At 38.9% G+C, this 18,795-nt stretch overlaps 2 protein-coding genes across 2 annotated transcripts in view; one reads left to right on the top strand and one right to left on the bottom strand.

The window, feature by feature from the left end:
• Nucleotides 1-8,214, top strand: part of GYS2 (glycogen synthase 2) — a 44,647-nt gene extending 36,433 nt beyond the window's left edge. The window contains exons 12-16 of the mRNA XM_009946296.2: nucleotides 1,775-1,901; nucleotides 3,742-3,837; nucleotides 5,499-5,662; nucleotides 6,852-6,932; nucleotides 7,999-8,214. Coding sequence (XP_009944598.2) covers nucleotides 1,775-1,901; nucleotides 3,742-3,837; nucleotides 5,499-5,662; nucleotides 6,852-6,932; nucleotides 7,999-8,214 — 684 coding nt within the window. The remainder of the gene's footprint in view (nucleotides 1-1,774; nucleotides 1,902-3,741; nucleotides 3,838-5,498; nucleotides 5,663-6,851; nucleotides 6,933-7,998) is intronic.
• Nucleotides 8,215-12,563: 4,349 nt separating this feature from the next.
• On the bottom strand, nucleotides 12,564-18,308 carry SPX (spexin hormone). Its single transcript, XM_086461205.1, has 6 exons — nucleotides 18,303-18,308; nucleotides 17,300-17,380; nucleotides 17,113-17,170; nucleotides 15,616-15,678; nucleotides 14,875-14,961; nucleotides 12,564-12,622 (listed from the first exon to the last, which is right to left on the bottom strand). The coding sequence occupies exons 1-6, from the start codon at nucleotides 18,306-18,308 to the stop codon at nucleotides 12,564-12,566; spliced, it is 354 nt and encodes a 117-aa protein (XP_086317331.1).
• Between the last annotated feature and the right edge of the window lie 487 nt (nucleotides 18,309-18,795).

Here is an 18,795-nt window from a genome sequence, read left to right as displayed (position 1 = left end):
TTGAGCACAAACATTTCTGGAGTACTGCTTCATGTTTTAAGAACAGCATTCTAACACTCAGCATCTGCTGTAGAAGGTAACCACGGCTTTGATCATGAGCAGAAATACTTCCTGTTCATGCTGTGTTCATGTTTACATCAACTGTTGAAGCTAAATGTATGTAAATAAATCCTTTCCTTACTTCCATGTCTATCTTGCCAGACCACAGAAATGATCACCTCCTGCTCTGACAAGTCTGATAAAGTTTTTTTTGGTCTGGCAATCTCTGGCATTCTCTCTGTTAACTATGACTATCTCATCATCTATCTATTCAAAGTAGAATCCAAAATTGCAAATTCTTCTTCTTCCAAACCTTGTTTTTAAAGTGAGATCTGAAGTATCTCTGACAATGACATAGCACTTATTCTCAGTGTTTTGGCTTTTAAATCCGTAACAATAATTGAATAAATCTTTTCTTCAACTTCCTAGTTGCTTCTTCCTGGCTTAACATATTCTCTGCTAAGTGTATGTCCCCAATGAGCTCTGAGAGCATAATATGGTAATAATATACTAGATGTAAAAAACTGTTAAGATGCACTGTATATAAATGTAATAAAAAATTCCTCAGAACAAACGGCTTGAAGTCATTAGAAAGCAGATAGCATATAACACCACAGACACCTCTTCCTGCTTCTCAGCAGACTTTATTGGCTGGGTGTATTTCAGGTTTGTACAAAACTGTCATTACTACTGGAAAATTACCTGCTGCATGAACAGGCTTAATATTTAAAGAGCTGAATGTGATGGACAAAAATTCTGTAAACTTCAAATGGAAAGTAATTTTGAGAGATGTATGACATATCCATGTCGACACAGTTGGCGTGTGAAAAATGGCTTCAGCAATGCCAATGGAAAATCTTATTTGATTCACTTGGATCAAATAAGCTTGCGTAATGACTTTACAACCCATTTACTGGTTGAATACACTCATGTGTTGATTTACTCAAGTGAGTAGCATAACTATATTACGAAGAAAGGATAAAAGCATTTCCTCAACATGGAATAATGGCTGCAGTATGTTTATGTGTGGAAAAAAGCCCAGAGAAGGTTAAACCCTTCCCTCACACATCCTCCCAAAGCTGACTGGGCACCAGCTACAGGACACTTCTCTACTTAGCAGTGGAACGTGGGGCAGTGACTCCAAGCCCTGCAGTCATGCAGATAAATTAGCTTGGGTCCTGAAAGCAGGACACCAGCCTAAGTTAAGCTTTGTCTTTCAGAAAGTTAGCCTAGGCACAGGATTGTGATGATGGGGCTATAATATGTTTGGTTTCAAAATTCTTGAGAGATCCACCGAGTACCATAAGCATTCCTATATTTCAGTCAAATGCTGTGAAGCTCAGAAGTGTTGTGTTTTCCTGAGGCCTTCTCTGCAGTAAGCTATCCCAATACTCTGTAGCTTGGTACAGCAGACTAAAAGAACCAACTTAGCATTGCTACATGCCACAGTCTTAGGCATAATTCTCAATGCACATGGACTTCTTTCATCAAGAAGGATAAAGCTGAAGACTTGTCCAGAAAAAAGGTTCATTATCAGTACTGTTTCCAGGACAAGACTGCACACAGGCAGGACACATTTAACGTGGGAAGTGAATTAGATAACAAATGGGCAAAGGATGTGTTGTTCAGATACTTAGGAAAAGATCAGAGTGAAGAAATTGCTTAAGCTTATTGATAATTAAAATGTATTGATGGTGGTTTTCTTTCACCTCTAATGTAAGTTTTGAATATCCAGGTGATCCTACATCCAGAGTTTCTTTCTTCAACAAGTCCATTGCTGCCCTTGGACTATGAGGAGTTTGTTAGAGGCTGCCACCTTGGTGTATTTCCATCATACTACGAACCCTGGGGTTACACACCAGGTAGGCCACCTGTACACTTAACTAGTATTGAAAGATGAATACCCATTCTGTTGATGCAGAATAGCTTTGCAGCAAGTGCTGAAAAAACTCTTTTGACTCTGTTTCCTCTGCAGTGCAAAGGTCTTACTGCTGGCAAAATTTGGGGGCCAGGTGGTATAAAATGGCATCTACTGACTGACAACTACTCACATATGTCCCTGCGCTGGACCCTTTCCCATACTAACATGTAATCTTTTGCTTTTCTGTGGCTTTAGAACAAAGACAAATCATTTTTAAACTTAATTCTTAACTTGATTCAAGGATTTAAAAAGAAGATTTAGAGAAATGTGCCTATTGAAAAAAGTAGGGCAAGAAATCTGGTACTACCAGCCAACATAGTTCAGTGGATTTAATTAAAGATAACAATTAAGTTTTACAGAATTATGTAACACCATATTTAAGGTGTTTACCACAAATACATGCACTGGTAGAGAACCTCACAGAATTAAATGGAAATTTCTAAAGATACAGAGAGCACATAGTTTGTAACTTAAGAAATTTGGCCCAGATTTACAAAAGGCACCTAACACCTGGTGAAAGTGCAAAATGTGAACTTGAATACCTATGAAGAACAAAGCCTAGGTGCCTGGGTTTTTTATGTCCTCCAAAATACCTTCTGTAGTCTTGATACACATCTGAAAGTTGGGGTGCTGCTCTGAAGAGCGTGTGTTGAAAGCCAATGATTCAGAATAGAAATTTTGCTAATTTAGTCATTCTGCAGAGCTATTTCTCTCCAAGTAAGAGAGCTGTTCATTTCCAAGTAGGACAACTGCCTTGCGTTCCAGCATTTTCTCTTCCTGTTCTAATCTCAGCTAAGGTATAAAGAAAGTGTGACAGCCAGGGGTGATTTTGAAGTGAACGTTAGAGTAAAAATGGACAGAAAAGTTAGGCTGGTACTTAGCTGTTTTGAGGAAAGCTGTGATTTACACTAGTTAAAAGGGTAGTTTCTCTTTCCTTTACTAATGTAAAAATGATTCTCTTTGTTAATACAGATTTAATTCTCTCAGAAACAAAAAGTTGTTTTTTTAAGGTAGATTTATCGCTCTACTTTATAAACACCAGTTTTATTGTCATATGAATGAAAGCCATGCCGATGGCTTTCAGCGTTTCAAAGACTAGTTACGTTATCTGCATGCTGTCTTAGGTTAGGCTTAAGTCCATCAGCAAAAACTCTTTAAGCCTGAGTAAACAGTTATTCTTACTCACAGCAATGATAGAAATACTGCAAAAAAGATGCATACATTTTATAGAATCAGTTTTATAAAACTAGCTCCACATCTACTTTAAATGCAGTCCTGAGTTAATGATAGGGTTTGTTGGTTGGTTAGGTTTTTTTCTTGCTATAGAGACCAGTATACAAACAATGAATATCAAAATACGAAGTTTAACACACTCCCGCACTTAAGAGACTCGTTTTTGTAAATAGTTGTGAACAACTAATGAACATATGTGTACATCAAGCTTCAATTTAAGATCCAAACAAACAGTCCAGACCATATATTGGGGTTCTCTGTTTCCACACCGGACTCCCAGAAAGTTTTCAGTTTAGCTACTGGGAAACATAAAGACATGTTCGCAAAAAGAGTGTGAAATTTTCTCTTTAAAATTTATTTTTCTTTCTTTCTTTATTCTTTTTCTCCAAATCCACACCAAAACATAACAGTTTTTACTTGGCATCTTCAGAGCAGCTCTAGTGTTATGGGACCTTCTGTCTGCCTGTTTCTTTTTCTTTTTTCTCTCAAGGTGAAACCATTCAAAGCATATTGCTCTGAAAACGCTTTTTGTCTGTTTCTTTTGGCAGCTGAATGTACTGTGATGGGCATTCCCAGTGTAACCACAAACCTTTCTGGATTTGGCTGTTTCATGCAGGAACATGTTGCTGACCCAGCGGCTTATGGTAAAATTTTTAACACTATCAAAATACCACCTCTGAGTTAGGAAAGCACAAAGCAGAGCAGCGATGCTGTTACTCCTCAATTTCATGTTCTCACTAGTGCAACGGAGTCCATTGAGGAATATATTCAGAGCTCTGAATATCTCATTATGTTGAACAAGCCATTCAAGCTGTCATATTTATCCAAATGATTTCTGGGTTCTCTCTCTTTTGTCTCCCTTTAACCTTTTGTCTGCTTTATCCTTGCAAACTCAGCACTCATCATACTACTCTGGAGTCCCCCAGAAGTTCCCTTTAATGCCTTTGGTTACTCTGAGCTCTTCAAAAGAAGCAGTGAAAATCTGCTTCTCTTTGAATAGTCTGAGAAGGATGCACTGAGACTTCGAGGCCAGTGAAACCTTTCCCCACCAAACAAAGAGAAAATTATCACTTACACTAAAAATTAAACCTGTGAAAATAAAAAGAACCTACTTACAAATAAGCATCTGCTCGTAAAAACTTGAGAATCGTTCATGATTGGAATGTGGTGAGGAGGAGGGTAGCCAACTACTGATGTGTCAAGACAATAATGAAAATGTGCCCAAACGAGGGCCTCTTTCTAAGTACCGTAGTTTGTCTGCACGATCAGGCAATGACAGCTCCACACTAGTACCAACTATGCCCTGACCTAGTGGCAGGGGTAGAGCCAGTTGCAAAATATAGCTACGTCTGCCTGGGAGGACATGTCTTTGAGAGCCTTCAGAAGGGTCACAGACTGAGAGCACAGGTGACTGGCTCTTCTCTGCCAAAACATAGATGTGAGTGCTGACATAACTTAACTGTACATTCCTAGGGGACACTGGGCACTTCAGTTAAGGTTGTTGTGCATCTGCCTTGTCCACTAAGACAGCTGAAGTCTAGTACGTACTTCTTCCCAACACCCTCTTGTAAGAAAGGTCACAAGAATAAAGTATTGATCTTAACAAACTACCTAGAGGCAGAGTTTACCTCAGCCCTCTCTCTGCCAGAATTGTATGTCAACTAATGTATGTGACTTATCTGTCTCTATGGAAACACTTGTATTTCTACAGAAAACGCAGCCTCTCTCTGACAGGTGGATTCTGACCATCCACACTTAGAAAATTTACTGCAAACTAGGGAAGCACTAGGTTATTCTTTTTAAGCACTCAGTATTTTAAAAATTATGGGAGATAAAAATGATATGTCTTTATCCAGAAACCCTTGAATCCTTTTGGACATATTTACACGACAACAGCAAAGCCTCTGAGTTTTGAATAATTTGCTGAATTTCAGCCTGAAAGGTAAAGAAAATGAAAATAAAAAGTACATATTTCTCTGCAGCTTTCCATTCCATCAGAATAGTAGAATCATAGAATCATTAGGTTGGAAAAGACCTCTAAGATCATCAAGTCCAGCCTTCAACCCAACACCACCATGCTCACTAAACCACGTCCTGAAGTGCTACATCTACATCTCTTTTTAACACCTCCAGGGATGATGACTCCACCAACAAATGTTCCAGTTATAGCTGCCTTCTAACATTAAAAAGAACACATAATACATGTAATGTTTGTAAGACTATGTGACAGAAGGTAGAATGGAAATGTAAGAGGTCAGATCTCATTTTCAGTTCCATTCATCTTCCCCTTTTTTGTGTCCTTCAGGCATCTACATAGTTGACAGGAGGTTCCGCTCACCTGATGAATCATGCAACCAGCTGACTCAGTTCCTGTATGGATTTTGTCAGCAGTCCCGTCGCCAGAGGATCATCCAAAGAAACCGAACTGAGAGGCTCTCAGATCTGTTGGACTGGAGATACCTAGGCAGGGTGTGTGAAACTGTCATAGAAGTATTTAAAATTCCAGAAACATATGTCTAACTAGCAGTCTTCAGCATCATGCTACAATGCAAGGAGACATGACTGTTCTGAAAAGCACCTTTCAAAGGTGCTAAAGGCAATGCCTGCCTTTACATGTCAGTGTAACGCTTCCATTCTCCAGTGGTAAGGAGAGACATGACTTAACTGAATAGGTTAGAGCAGAAGACAGTCACACTGAGGTCTTTGTACTCCTGATGGTAAAGACAATGTAAAAAGCTTGTGTCTCTGACAACACTGGCAACTCTACACTAAGTAGTGTACCAAAGTCATCTGGACTCTTCTAAAAATCCTAGTTGTTCTTCCTAAAATGCTACTGGGCCTTGTGGCTCCTCAGTTCTATTAAAATACCTCTGTGCCTTAAAGGCAAAATAGTGGTTTTAATTTGACATAGAAAACACTGCAGTACCGCCTACTAAGAATACAGTAGCAAAGCAGTATTCTCAAGTCCACAGGAGTAAAGTGGATGCATATAGATCTGAGTTTTGTAACTGTTTTGGACCCTGTCCTACTTCGATATCTGTGTGAGAACCTGTCTGTTTATGTGGTTCCCAACACAGCATGAGACCCTAACACAACAAACTATTTTTTCCGTGCGTGTGATGGAGACTCATTAATATAGTTGATCCACAAATATTTTTGCCAAATTCTTAAATACCAGGCCTCAGTAAACTCATAAATGTTACTTCTCTGTAACTGTTACACATGCTTCCTATGCAAGGATGAGTCCAAAGTTTATATGTATACACATACACACTTAAAGAGGTAAATTTTCCTGGTTAAAAAAGAGACAGTTCTATCTTGTGGGATAAAGAATACCTACCACTCAATAAGAATGACACTGACTGAGACAAGTGCTGGTTTTCATCTTCGTACATCTTAGTCTTACAGAAACTTTATGCAGCTTCTGTTCAGGCACTACTTCAGAGTATAACATGAATGGCTCAGTACTTCACAGCGATGTGTTCACTACAAGCAGCGATATCAGTTGGGTTCTGAAGTCAGTTGGATAGCTGAAAACATGTTTAGCCTTTGTGCAGCATCATTTTTTAGAAGATACTAGTATTACATTCCCTTTTCCCCTGCTTAAATCTACCCAACACGTCCTTGACTTGTAAAGGCTTCTTTTTTTATGTTGCAGTATTATATGCATGCCAGACACTTGGCCCTCAGCAGAACATTCCCAGATAAATTTGAGATGGAACCAAGTGCTCCACCAAAGGTAAAGTCTGCTTTTGGAGATGAGTGCATCTGCATTTTAGCTACTTTACAAAGAGAGAGAGAAAGAGTGTATGTGTGTCAGAAAGAGAGAAAAGAGAGTTAGCAAGTTTTGCTTTAACTGAAGGGAAAGTAGGAACTCAGTTAAAAGCTCAACAAGTTATAGACCCAAGCTCCAGTCAGGAGTTGTAATGGTAATGCAAAAGCTATGGGTACCAGGTGTAATATAGGAACAGATCTTCAGGTGATTTAGAGTGACCTGGATGGGACTATGCCACTTTTGACCAGCTGAGGAATTGGCCCTTGAAATTCCTATTAGAAGAGTGGCAGATTCTACTTTTGCTTCTGATAAATGCCATGGAGATGTTCTGTACAAACCAAATAGAAGGGGAGCTGGGAAAGGATGTTTGAGGGAAAACGAGGCAAAGTATTGATTTCATCTAAACATGGTATGTAAGGAGGAGGCTGTGCCTGGAACTGCAAGGGGTCAGAACTTCAAACAGTTCTTGCATGGTGCATATGAGCACCAATTTGAGAAGGGAGGCTGCTCAGCTCCACTGTAAGAGCAACGTTATTTGAAACCAAACCTCCAGACACCTCTAGAGAGCAACTCAATTTTTTTAAATAAGAAGGAGAAAGGAGGCTCAGACCAAAACATCTTGCTTGGTTCTGGTTTTGCAGATGTTGACGTTATAACTAGAAACCTGCTTTAAAACTTCAGACTGAATTCTGAATTTCAATAAGCATATTCTGACTACAGAGTACAGGAGGTTTTCGTGTTGTGTTAATGGTTTTAAGGCTCAATAAAGAGCGCAAAGAGCAGTGTTGGAAGGGCAGCATACTGTTTGTGGCACAGGCTAAAGATCACTGCCATACAAGTATGTACTTACTGGCAGAGAAGGACTGAGGGGATCTGGCTTCAAGGGAGTTTAATTTTAGAGTGCAGAGCTGGTCTAGCTTATATCCCACCATTGTTTTCCTTTGAAGTGTTGTTAGCCTTAAATTGCTATATACAACTAATTGAGGAACACTGTGATAATATATACAACTTGCTTCTCTCTTTCTGCCAGACGGAAGGTTTCAGGTACCCCAGGCCTTCATCAGTGCCACCATCACCTTCTGTCTCTCAGCATTCCAGCCCTCACCATAGTGAAGATGAAGATGAGGATGAAAGATACGATGAGGATGAGGAAGCCGAAAGGGATAGGCAAAACATCAAGTCTCCCTTCTCCCTTGGAGTATTGCCACAAGGAAAAAAGAAGCAGCATGGAGAATACAGGAACTGAATTCATTGCTCTCACCCTGGCAGGGTCTCTCCATCCATTCCACAGTTTCTGCTGTAGGCTTGGCAAGTTTTGTGTTAAGGACAGTGTGATATAATTAGGGGAATCTTAAATGTTACTTGAGCTACACTGTTGGAAAGCCTAATATTATTTCACCTTTAAAGTAGTTTAAATGACAATTCTTCCGTGCCCCTTTGAGGTAGAAGAGAGTCCTCAAGCTTAATAAACCTAGAGAATGCGACAATCCCCTCAGGAGCTTATACAAGCTTCAGATCATACCTTTGTCTACATAATAATCTATATTAATCATAGTCTGTGCTGATAGCTCCATTATGGGTGTCCCAAATTAATTCCTGCTTCATTTATGTTTCCCCTTTTCCCCTCCTAAACTAACATGAACATTAAGGCAGAGCTCAAAAAATTTAGAGAAAAAAAGTGTTACACTGGGGAAACCTTGGCAGGGTTAAAAAAAGATACACTGAAAAGAAAATGGTCTTTCTTTTTCCTTATGCTGTTTATTGTAAGCTTACATAATTTAAAACATTTTTTACAATACACAGAAGTGTCTTCATCCAGCAATAAAACATACTTCCTGTGGAGCAATATAAAGTCTTATGCAGTGGGCGTTTGAATTTTAGAGACAAATTAAATCATCTTTCTGAAGTCATTTAGACCCACAATAAACAGCAGACCGTTTATTTTCTGATTCCTCTGGTATGTCTCTTTTATTGTTTTCATCTTGTCTTAGATTCTAAGTCTGTTAACAAACTAGTTTGAGAGATTAATGTGACTTGGCTAAAGAGAATGACAAAACTTCCTTAAGTAACATCTTTCCCTGCAGACAATCCTACATGCCATAGAGCAATGTGGCAATGTTCAAAGATGAGTAACTCTAGTTCTTCCAGGTGCCCTATTAGTCTGTGGCCTATTTGACTTCTTCTAGAATAGACCTAAATATAACAAATAATATTAAAAGAATTCCAAGAACACACCTGCCTCACAGACATAATTTCGAAAAACACTTGAAACTTCGAAGTGCTTGGGGAATAATTGAACCTCACAATGAGAACTAGACATTTCATTTTGCCTTACAGAAAGCTTTCAAATGTATTTCAGTTCCTAGAGATGCAGAAAGTGCCTGAACATGCTCTTCAGAAGCAGATCTTGACATGAAGACATTGGGAAGGAGATTCACCTTTTATTTTAGACGTTTGTGCATCAAAAATTTCTCATCCTGTTCAAGAAAAGACATTTCCAGGAACTGATTCAGCCTGTTCTTCAGCAGGTAGGACAATGTAACCTTTGGAGGTATTTACCTTCACTGTCAATCCCAGGGGGAGCCTAGGTGTCCAGCTTTGATTAGGCACCTACCTTTCAAACACTTAACCAACATTTAATGACATGGTTCTTGCTATAGGCCATATAGAATAAAAGTGATTAGGTGCCTATCTGTATTTTTTGGCCACCTAAAATAATTTTTAAAATTTCACTTTCATTCTTAAGCTGATTTGGATACCTGAAGAGAATAACTGCTCTCAGAAGACAGGTTCAGGCTTTTATGGCAAAAACTTAATTGGATTTAAAAGGAATAACTATTTTTAGCCATTTTAAAAGTAATTAAAACATTGAGTAGTTATTTTTCATATGAAAGTGGTGAAAGCAAAGATACTTCAAATATTTTCCTCCGTGCAGTGGAGAACAGCTGCTTTTTGTGAGTTCAGAAATGTGTATTCTTCCCCAAAGTGCTTTTAATCAAAGTTCCCTTGCAGAATCAAAGAATGTATTGTCCCAGCAAAAGAGCATTTAAAGGGCATACTAATGGAAAGTTAATATCCTCTAAAAAAAGAAAAAAATAAATAAATTCAAGAAATCTGACATTATTGCTTGCATTTCAATGCGCTGTTGTACAGAAGAAAAGCATTTCACCCCAAATTCCCTGCCATCAAAATTGCATTAGCATCATCTGAGAGTGATCCAGCACTTCCTTTGCTGCCTAAAAATGTTCTAGTAGCCACAGGCTGGTGAACATCTGTTTATCATCATGCCAGACCCAGCTTCATTGCAGGGCTGAAAGATGTGATCACTACACACATATTGCAAATATTGCTGAATGATGGAGACACAGCACAGACAATATAGAAAGCGGAAAGGTTTTGATAGGGTTGCGTTAAGACAGCTACACTTGTTCTTTCTGGACAAGTCCCAGAGGAGAAAAACAAGTAATACATATGATCCAGGTTGCAGGTTCTCTTAGATGTGCTTATGGTGTTTGAGTTCCCTGGGAAGAGCTGGCGCGACATCTTGCACAAATCCAGCTGTGTTTGTTTCAGCACGCTCACATGCTTTAGCACCGGCCTGGTGACAGAAAGTGCACAACTGTTCGTATACGACTGATGTGAATACTGTGCCCATTCTTTTCAGAAATGGTCCCGCAGTGGCCAACTTGACCTATGCCTCATGCCTCTAGGTTTATTTTAGTTCTGCCTTGAGTCTGGGACTAGGCATCAGTAGCAAGGCAATTTAACTACAGCAAAACAATTCTGCCTTTTGAATTTGCAGTGTTGGAGGGAATGGCTTTTCATTCAGTCAAGGCGACAGATTGCCTAACTTAAACACCACACATTTCTGACAGTTACTGACATCTGACAAACTTGGTAGCAGCTATCTGTTACATAAGTGATTATCTGCCAGATAGAAAATATTAGGGTTGCACAAACAGCTCATCAACAAGGCAGAACGTTGATTCTGTTTTATGATATTTGTAAAGAATTGTTTAAGCTAGTGAGCTTAGATCAGGAATGCAAACAAAAATCAGTCAGCTGGGAGTGTGATTAGCACAGTTTTTGTATCTCTGGGACATTTAGAGGCATATGAATTCCATGACGCTAATAAACCAAAGGATGTATAAGCCTTCTATTTTTTGTCTGAGCACTGACTGATCATACTCTGAAGTATGCTGAAAAATAACTCAGATGAACCTGAGATATTCAGAGTATGCTTGAAACAAAGAACAAATTAACGAAAAAATTCTGGTGGATACCATTGGTCTTTAGATGAATGCCTTCTGTCACACAACATACACTGTTATTGAAAGATATATTAGTGCTTAAAAATGAACAAACAAGGACATTTTGATTTCTCCAGTTACGTTCCTCCATGAAATGATATAGATTATAAACAATTGCTGAAAGTGCCTATAGCCCCATGACAGAAACTAATTCCTCTGTTCCTTCAGCTGCATTTCTTTGTGTTGAGGAGAAGCAACACTGTAGTTAGTGTGAGCTAACAAAATTAATTTGTGTCATGAGAAAGATCAGAGGAGAGTAGCATTAAAAGATAAAGAGCATGATTTGGGTTAAAGGTTAAAAAAATAAAACATAGTTGCTTGGACACAAGAATCACGTGACCACTTTTTAATTACATGAGAACTACAGAGAGCTTTCCAGTAAGACCACAAAAATACATAAATAATGTTAAATTTATCCTTATCAGCATGGAATGATAATTACCCAATTTATGCATAATTCCAGTTTAGCAACTCAAAAACCAGGCCAACAAAAAAGTACGGTAATGAGGCAATTAATATTCTGCGTGCCTGTTGTCATGTGTGACACTACATTTGTACCCAGCACACCACCAGCATCTCCAGCATTACTGCACCTCCTGACCACAGGAGTAATGCTGTAGTCATTTAGGAGGCCCCAATCCTGTAGGACCTATCCCCCTACTATCTTTATGTAGCGGGACTTACTCAGTAGGGTTATTCAGAGCATACATTTCTGTATGCATATAACTGGGGCAGCACTGAGGTCCAGGTAAGTGCTGTTGCTTATTTTCTGTGGTGAAAGATATCTACAACAACAAAAAAAAAAACACTGGATTTGCAGTCAAAGATAGCTGGGTTGTTTTAATATCTCACTGACTTTGTTGATCATCAGCAACTTACAGGGCCAGCAGTGAAGTGGTGAAAGAATCTACCTTTATCAGAAATAAGAAGGCTTCAATATACAGCTGGGTGGAAGGTGGTAAAAGGTTTCCCAATGACTATTGAAAAATTGTTTTTAATCAAGTAGTTGTCCAAAAAGAGAGTTTTAATCATCTTTTCAGGTAAGACGGTACAGTGTATTGTAAATTTTGTGGGGGACGTACAAAATGGTCTAAACAAAGCAGGAACTTTACAAATACTTTCCTTATCCAAACTAGTAACTTTTAATCCATTGGCATTCAAAATTTCACAATGTGTATATACGTCACCCTTTGGGAACTTAAGTGAGGATGGATAAATACTCTGTTTACACAAGTCGTGATTTCAGGATATATGCAACACTAATGTTAAAGAAATTTGAAATATTTCACCAATTGGATAGATTATCCATCAAGTAGCCAGGGTGATCTCTGTTTTCTTCTTCAACTGTAAGACAAGACACAATGGGGAAAAAATAAGCTGTAGATAAAGGAAAGACCAGGCAGCCAAAGTTTTCAAGAGACAAATGTGCCTCAGGCACAGGCCTCGCGTAATGTGACTGCTTAGTTAAGAGAGGCAGGAATCTGTAGAAATAATCATGTCTTATCTCATTTTAAATGTAGGAATTTTTCTGTTTGCTGAACAGCAAAGATACAAACCTTGTCCAGAGAGATATCTTAATACAAGGCACAAATTTTTCATGTAGAAGAAAATAACGTATTTGTTCTTTATTTGCACGTTTCTCTCAGTCAAGAGGATTCTAAGATCACTTGAAATTCATCTTCTGAAAGTGCGTGGCTCACCCGGGTTTGACTGTCTTGTTATTCCCTACTACAGTGATGGCAATGTTATCCCACATAGTGTTTTTCAAATAAGCTGAGAGTTCTGTTTAGCTCTCTCAGATTTGTCACCTTTTTTCTCAGGGGGCTGTTGCCATCCACCGTCTCCTCTGGGACAGCAAGAGCAGGCAGGAAAATACCACTAAAATTTATGAATCACAGACTTCAGAGGATTTTCTTTTTCTGTTAGCACACAAATGACACTTTCACTGATTTATCTTTAGAACTGCTCATATCTTTTGTCCAAAGCACTGTACTCATTGTTAATTCTGTCTTTCTCTCTCACTCAAAATGCCACTGAATTTTTTTGGGTAGTGGCGTTCTGCCAGAGCAGGGAAGAGACAGCTGAGCACAGAGCCCCAGCGCTACATGAGGTGCGGTAGGAGATTTTAGGAAGTGGCAAAGACAGGAGTGGTCCCAGCATATCTGCACAGACACCAGGTAAATTCTGTTATGAGGTGTTTCTGACACCCTCTTTTCATTTCAGGAAAGGGGTGTACTTTACATAAGTAAAGAGAGGTGATATTGCAGTGATGGCAAGGCAGTTATTTATTACACACTGTTGATGATGTCAAGGGTGACGAGGCAGTAACAGCCTGTCTTACTGCTCATCTGTGTGAAAGGCACAAAACTACCTCATATTTTACTAGGATTTTACTTCGCATTTCCTAATTCAAGTAAAACGCTTTTTTTCCTGTCATGATGACAGCAATTAAGAGTCTGAATAAGGAACTCACAACCAGGACAATAAGAAACTAAGGTAGCTTTTAGCTACCTTCTGTTCCTCCCCGTCCTGAACCAAAGAGGGGAAAAGAGTAACTTAGGCAAACTCCTGGGCTTGCATACGCTACAACAGCCTCCCTAGCACCCAGGAGCCAGAGCGCAGCACAGTCTCCACAGCCTGTGGGGTGTATCCTCCTTTTATACCCTCCCTGTCCCCAGGTCCATTTCCAAAAAATAGTCTATATACTTGAAGAGGTGACAGGTAGAAAGGCAGCGGACATGGGTAGCACAGATTTAGGGTCTCAGCCTAATGAGGGGTTCAGGATAATGGCTTTGCAGGAGAGCTGGTCTAGAGAGGACAGGTGAACTAGAACAGGGTGAGGGAGCTGGGGAACATAGGATAGAGGTCCACATCCAAGAGGGTGCAATATGCGTGAAGAAGAGGAGGAAACTCAAGTTATTTAAGCCTGACTCAGTAGCTGGGTTTTGCTGGAGGGTGTTGTGGAAGGGAGATGTGGGTTCTGAGGTTCTGAAGTGAGAAGCAGAAGCCTGTAGCAGCTGGTCAAGATACAGAGATGGAAGGGTTAGCCAGTACCTCTGGGAGACTGGCAACACGTGAATGAATGATGGGACTTTTTCAGGATATTTCAGCGCTCTGCCTCTAAACGTCATTGGGACTCCTTGTCAGGTGTGCCAGTGACAAAGCTCTCAGGAGCCGGGTGTGAATTGCACAGCTACTCTGCTGAGGCTCTTTAGGATTTTTTTAAACCTTTCCACCAGGACATAAGAGCCAATGGAGGAATTAAAATTTCACTAGAAAACAATATTCTGCGGAAAAGGGAGCCCCAGTGGAGTTTTGTTTTGGAAAATTCAATTCAAAATAGCCATTCCCTTGAATTGAAACCAACAAAAAATCTGAAAAGCAAGTTAAAAGCAGAATATACAGAAATTTACCTACTATCATTTATCTGATTCATGTTCTAATCTATGTAAATGTACACTCTAATACCGTGCACTCTGTGGAATAGTATCTCATTTCAAACCAGGACTTCTAGATGAATTTACTAAATTGTTAGTAAATGAAACACTGATAAAGCCAATTTAAAAAAGTCGGTGTAAGACAAAACATGCTTTTACCTTCTTCTTGTGCTCTCCATAAGGAACTAAGGAACAGTGCTGCAGCTTCAGAAAGAGATAAAGGATTTGTGTTTTGGCTGCGTCTTTCTAGAATTATAAAATCAGAGATGCATGGATTGCTAGTGTTTATAGGCATTTATTTATTTTGTTCTTTGGTTTTTTTATCTCTATAACTAGAGACCCAAAGAGGAAAAAAATACTGTTGTATTCTTCGCTCTATAACATTCTCTGCTCAAAACCAGCCTGATAAATATCTAATGCAGAGAAGATTAGCACTCTTTTTAAAAAGGAGGCTATTTTAATGTTCCTTAGAAGGTAAAAAGAACATTTTCTTTTTTCATTCATTCCTTACTTTCCTCCAACATTCTGTCTCCTCCAGAAACATTGTCTAGCATAGCTTAACGTTGTCTACTTTTCTTGTTTGTCAGTTCAGCACAATTAATAACTTGGTTTGATTTTTTTCCGCTGGAAAAAGAAAGTCAAAGGTACTGATCATAATCTGATTTAACAGCCAAGTCAGCCTGGAACATCATTTATGTAAATGAAGCCACACAGGTACACAAGAGAGGAAGGTCAGACAGTCTTCATTTTTGAAATTAAGAAACTAAAAAAACCCAGATTTTAATTACTTCCTTGAATATAATTTCAGGAAAAAAAAAAATCCTCTCCAGTTTCTACAGATTTCTCCCATAATCTGAGGAAAGACTGATGTGTTACATACACCCATGCACACGTACTTACCAAGCTGCATTCTGTCATACAGATCCTTTCGCTGGCTTTCATCTGAGATGAATCGACGCCCCTCTACAAGAGCAGTGGGAAAAGGGCAAAAACAACCTCCTGAATCTGTTGTAATTCCTACTTTACAATCCCTATAGTAGTCTTTCCAAAATACAAATTTACAGCAATACTTCTACAAATATAAAATGGGAGCCATAAATCCATCCCGGGGTCTTTCCAAATCAGCCCATCTTGAAGCCGAACACTCAAGACACACTTTATTCCATAAAAGTGGTGTTCCAGCACTTTTCATTCCTGTATTAATCTGCTGTAGGAACTGTACATAGGCAGGAATTTACTGTCTTTTCCTCACTCTTTCCTCAACTGCTGTACAGTCAACATCCTTCAATCTCTTTGCTGGACTATAAAGTATTGCTTTTTAAAGGGATATTTCTATTTAAAAAATGAAAAAATTCTTAAAAAAATAATCACATTAGTTCCTATGAATCAACAAGAATGATACACAGGTCAGTATAGAAGTAACATAGTGCATTAATCATTTCGAAGCACTAAATGAATCAAAAAAGGGCCAAATTCTTTGCTTTTATAAACAGAAATAATTTTGTTAATGTCACTAGAACTTCTTTCCGTTACACTCACAGTTGTTTGAAGCCTTTATTTATTTTGTGTTGTTATTATTTGTATTGTATCCCTTTTGCATTTCTCTCAGGACTGTGAGCTTCAATTTTATTTTTTTTTTATTTCAAGGAAGATATTTTTCTTGTTCTCTTAATACCTCCCCTACCTGATAGCTTTCAATTTTGGAACAACAATTCAGAATAGGATTTTTAAAAGCACAAGTATTTCTGTTAAATTTCATGTCTTTGTGTTTAAAGACAAAATCTCTCTTTGGCTCTAAATTTTATCTTTATATTTAATGCTTCTTTAACTCTGGACTAACAATAGAAACTGAAAATTTGTCATTTGCACAACCTTAGCACCACAATATTGATAACACTGACGTCCAAGTTCTCCTTAGAAGAAGTTGCTTGTGGCGTTAATACCAACTCTAATGCAAGATGTTTGTAATAGGAATCTGTGTTCTCCTATTGCTTGAGAAGATGTTTTAATAAAGCCTGAGTGAGAATAAGGGTTGATGACTACATCCAATGTGCCTTAAACCCCCTTTAAGATTGTTTCAGATAAGGAAATTGCTTTTCCAATAGGTTTTACAGTCAGGCTTCAAGCTCTATACATTTTCAGTACTTTGTTTTGCTTTTCTTCTTCCAATACTTTCTTTCTTCAATTTGATTTCTTTAAAATAATAATAAGAAAGCTGCTGATGCCACTGTTTCAGGGACAAGAAGAAATACCTAATTTACACATCCCTGCAGGCCTCAGCATTCCACCTCCATAGCATCGCCAGGGATTTACTGCTTGTGTGGAGCCAAGCAGATCAGGAATAATCCAGTGGTAGAGAAAGTTATCTCCTCAAAACGGAAAGAGCTTGGGACTTACGTGCACCCTTCAAATAGAGCATAGCCTGAGGAGTCCAGTTTCTCCTTTGGAAATGAGCCTTTATGCCAAAAAAGAAAAGAGAGTCATGTTAACGTTGCATGCCATTACTAACTAGTACAAATTCTTAAACGGCACCAACCTGTGAGATTCATGGATGCTGCACATTCAGCCTGAGCAAGCAGTTTACCTGAGGTGCGCTCCAGGAGAAAGATATGAGGAACGCTGCTAGGAACAGTGCCATTGCGGATGCTGTCAGTTTACGCAGTCCCTGCGCACAACAAAGAACCACAAGGTACAGGAAAAGCCTTTCAGATGTGTAGATCCTCTCAACTTCAGATCTAAATGTGAGGGCGTTTCCAGTCGCTCCTTTCTCCCTGCCTTACTGCCAAACCTCCTCTTGCTCAGTGGCTATTTCAGCTTCAACATCTGATGGGAAGATGCATGTTAAATCAAACATACTTTATTCTCTTTACTCATGTTCATTATAAATGTTCCATACCAGTGAGAACTGCCATCTAGGCAGGACATTTTGTGCTCCTATTTACAAAGACATTAGATCCTCCAGGAAAGAGAATAATGCACAACAAACTAAGGGGGAAAGACAAATAAAGTATATCTTGATTTTACCAGATCTTGAATCATAGAGTTTAGACAACAAGCAAATGTAGGGGACTTGCCATTCCAAACAAACCAACCAACTGACCAGGAGAGCAGATCACTACTTCCTCAGGAAAAGAAAGTTTTTAAACTTAGCATCCTGTTTGCATCAACCATGATTACATACATGTCATGAGACAGGCTTTTTTGATTCTTGGAGTTTGCTCGCTGATGCAGCACATGCAAATGAAGGCATTGAGCATGAATCCTCTGCGAACAAGTTGCGTCTCTGCTTGTTCACACAGACCATGTTGTTATTCATGTATTGATAACAGTGATGGGCAACAGAGAGTATCTAACATTATGGTTCACAGTGGGGTTTTTTCATCCTGTTTCTGAGAGCACATTGTGCTATTAATGTTTTTTTGATGCAGTTGTTTTAAACACACTGACTATAACTGTGTATATTTCTCTCAGGTTATTTTTAAGTTAAAATTATTAAGACCCCCTGCAGTTCCTAAACCTTACATTCACATGAAAAAACATAAATTGCAAACTAAATGTTTCCCACACACCAAAAGAGTCTCACTCACCTTCATACTTAGTTCAGTGGCAAATCTTCAGTCTTCTGTTCTTGAAAGAATGTGTCACAAGATCTCCTACAGGTTTGGGGGTTCCTTTTTAAATCTTTGAGGTGAAATTACCCTCCCCTTCTGTGTCAGGGCGGAGGAGTCTAAAGGGATCTCTTGTCAGCACTGTAGATGGAGAAGTAGAAGGTCTGATGACTCCTGAGGGAAACCTGTAGTCTTGCAGGAAGTCAGAGAAATGATTGAAAGATGGATACACTTGGAGATGCACCCCATTAGCCAGGTGAATACCTTCTGAATACATCAGCATCAGCCCTGTGCATTTGCAATACGTCACCTTCTTGCTTGATGATTGATAACCACAGCCAGAAGCAGGTATTAATATGGATGATGAGTGTTTACTTAGGATAATCTAACGTATAGCAGATTGCTGTCCATTGTGGGAGCTGGAAAAGTTAGTAAATTACTCTCCAGTCATAACATGCCAACATCAAGAAAA

The sequence above is a fragment of the Leptosomus discolor genome, chromosome 1, assembly GCF_034619465.1.
Source record: "Leptosomus discolor isolate bLepDis1 chromosome 1, bLepDis1.hap2, whole genome shotgun sequence".
NCBI classification, from domain to species: Eukaryota; Metazoa; Chordata; class Aves; order Leptosomiformes; family Leptosomidae; genus Leptosomus; species Leptosomus discolor.
The sequence above is the reverse complement of the archived record's forward strand: the minus strand, read 5'-3'. Positions and strand labels throughout refer to the sequence as shown.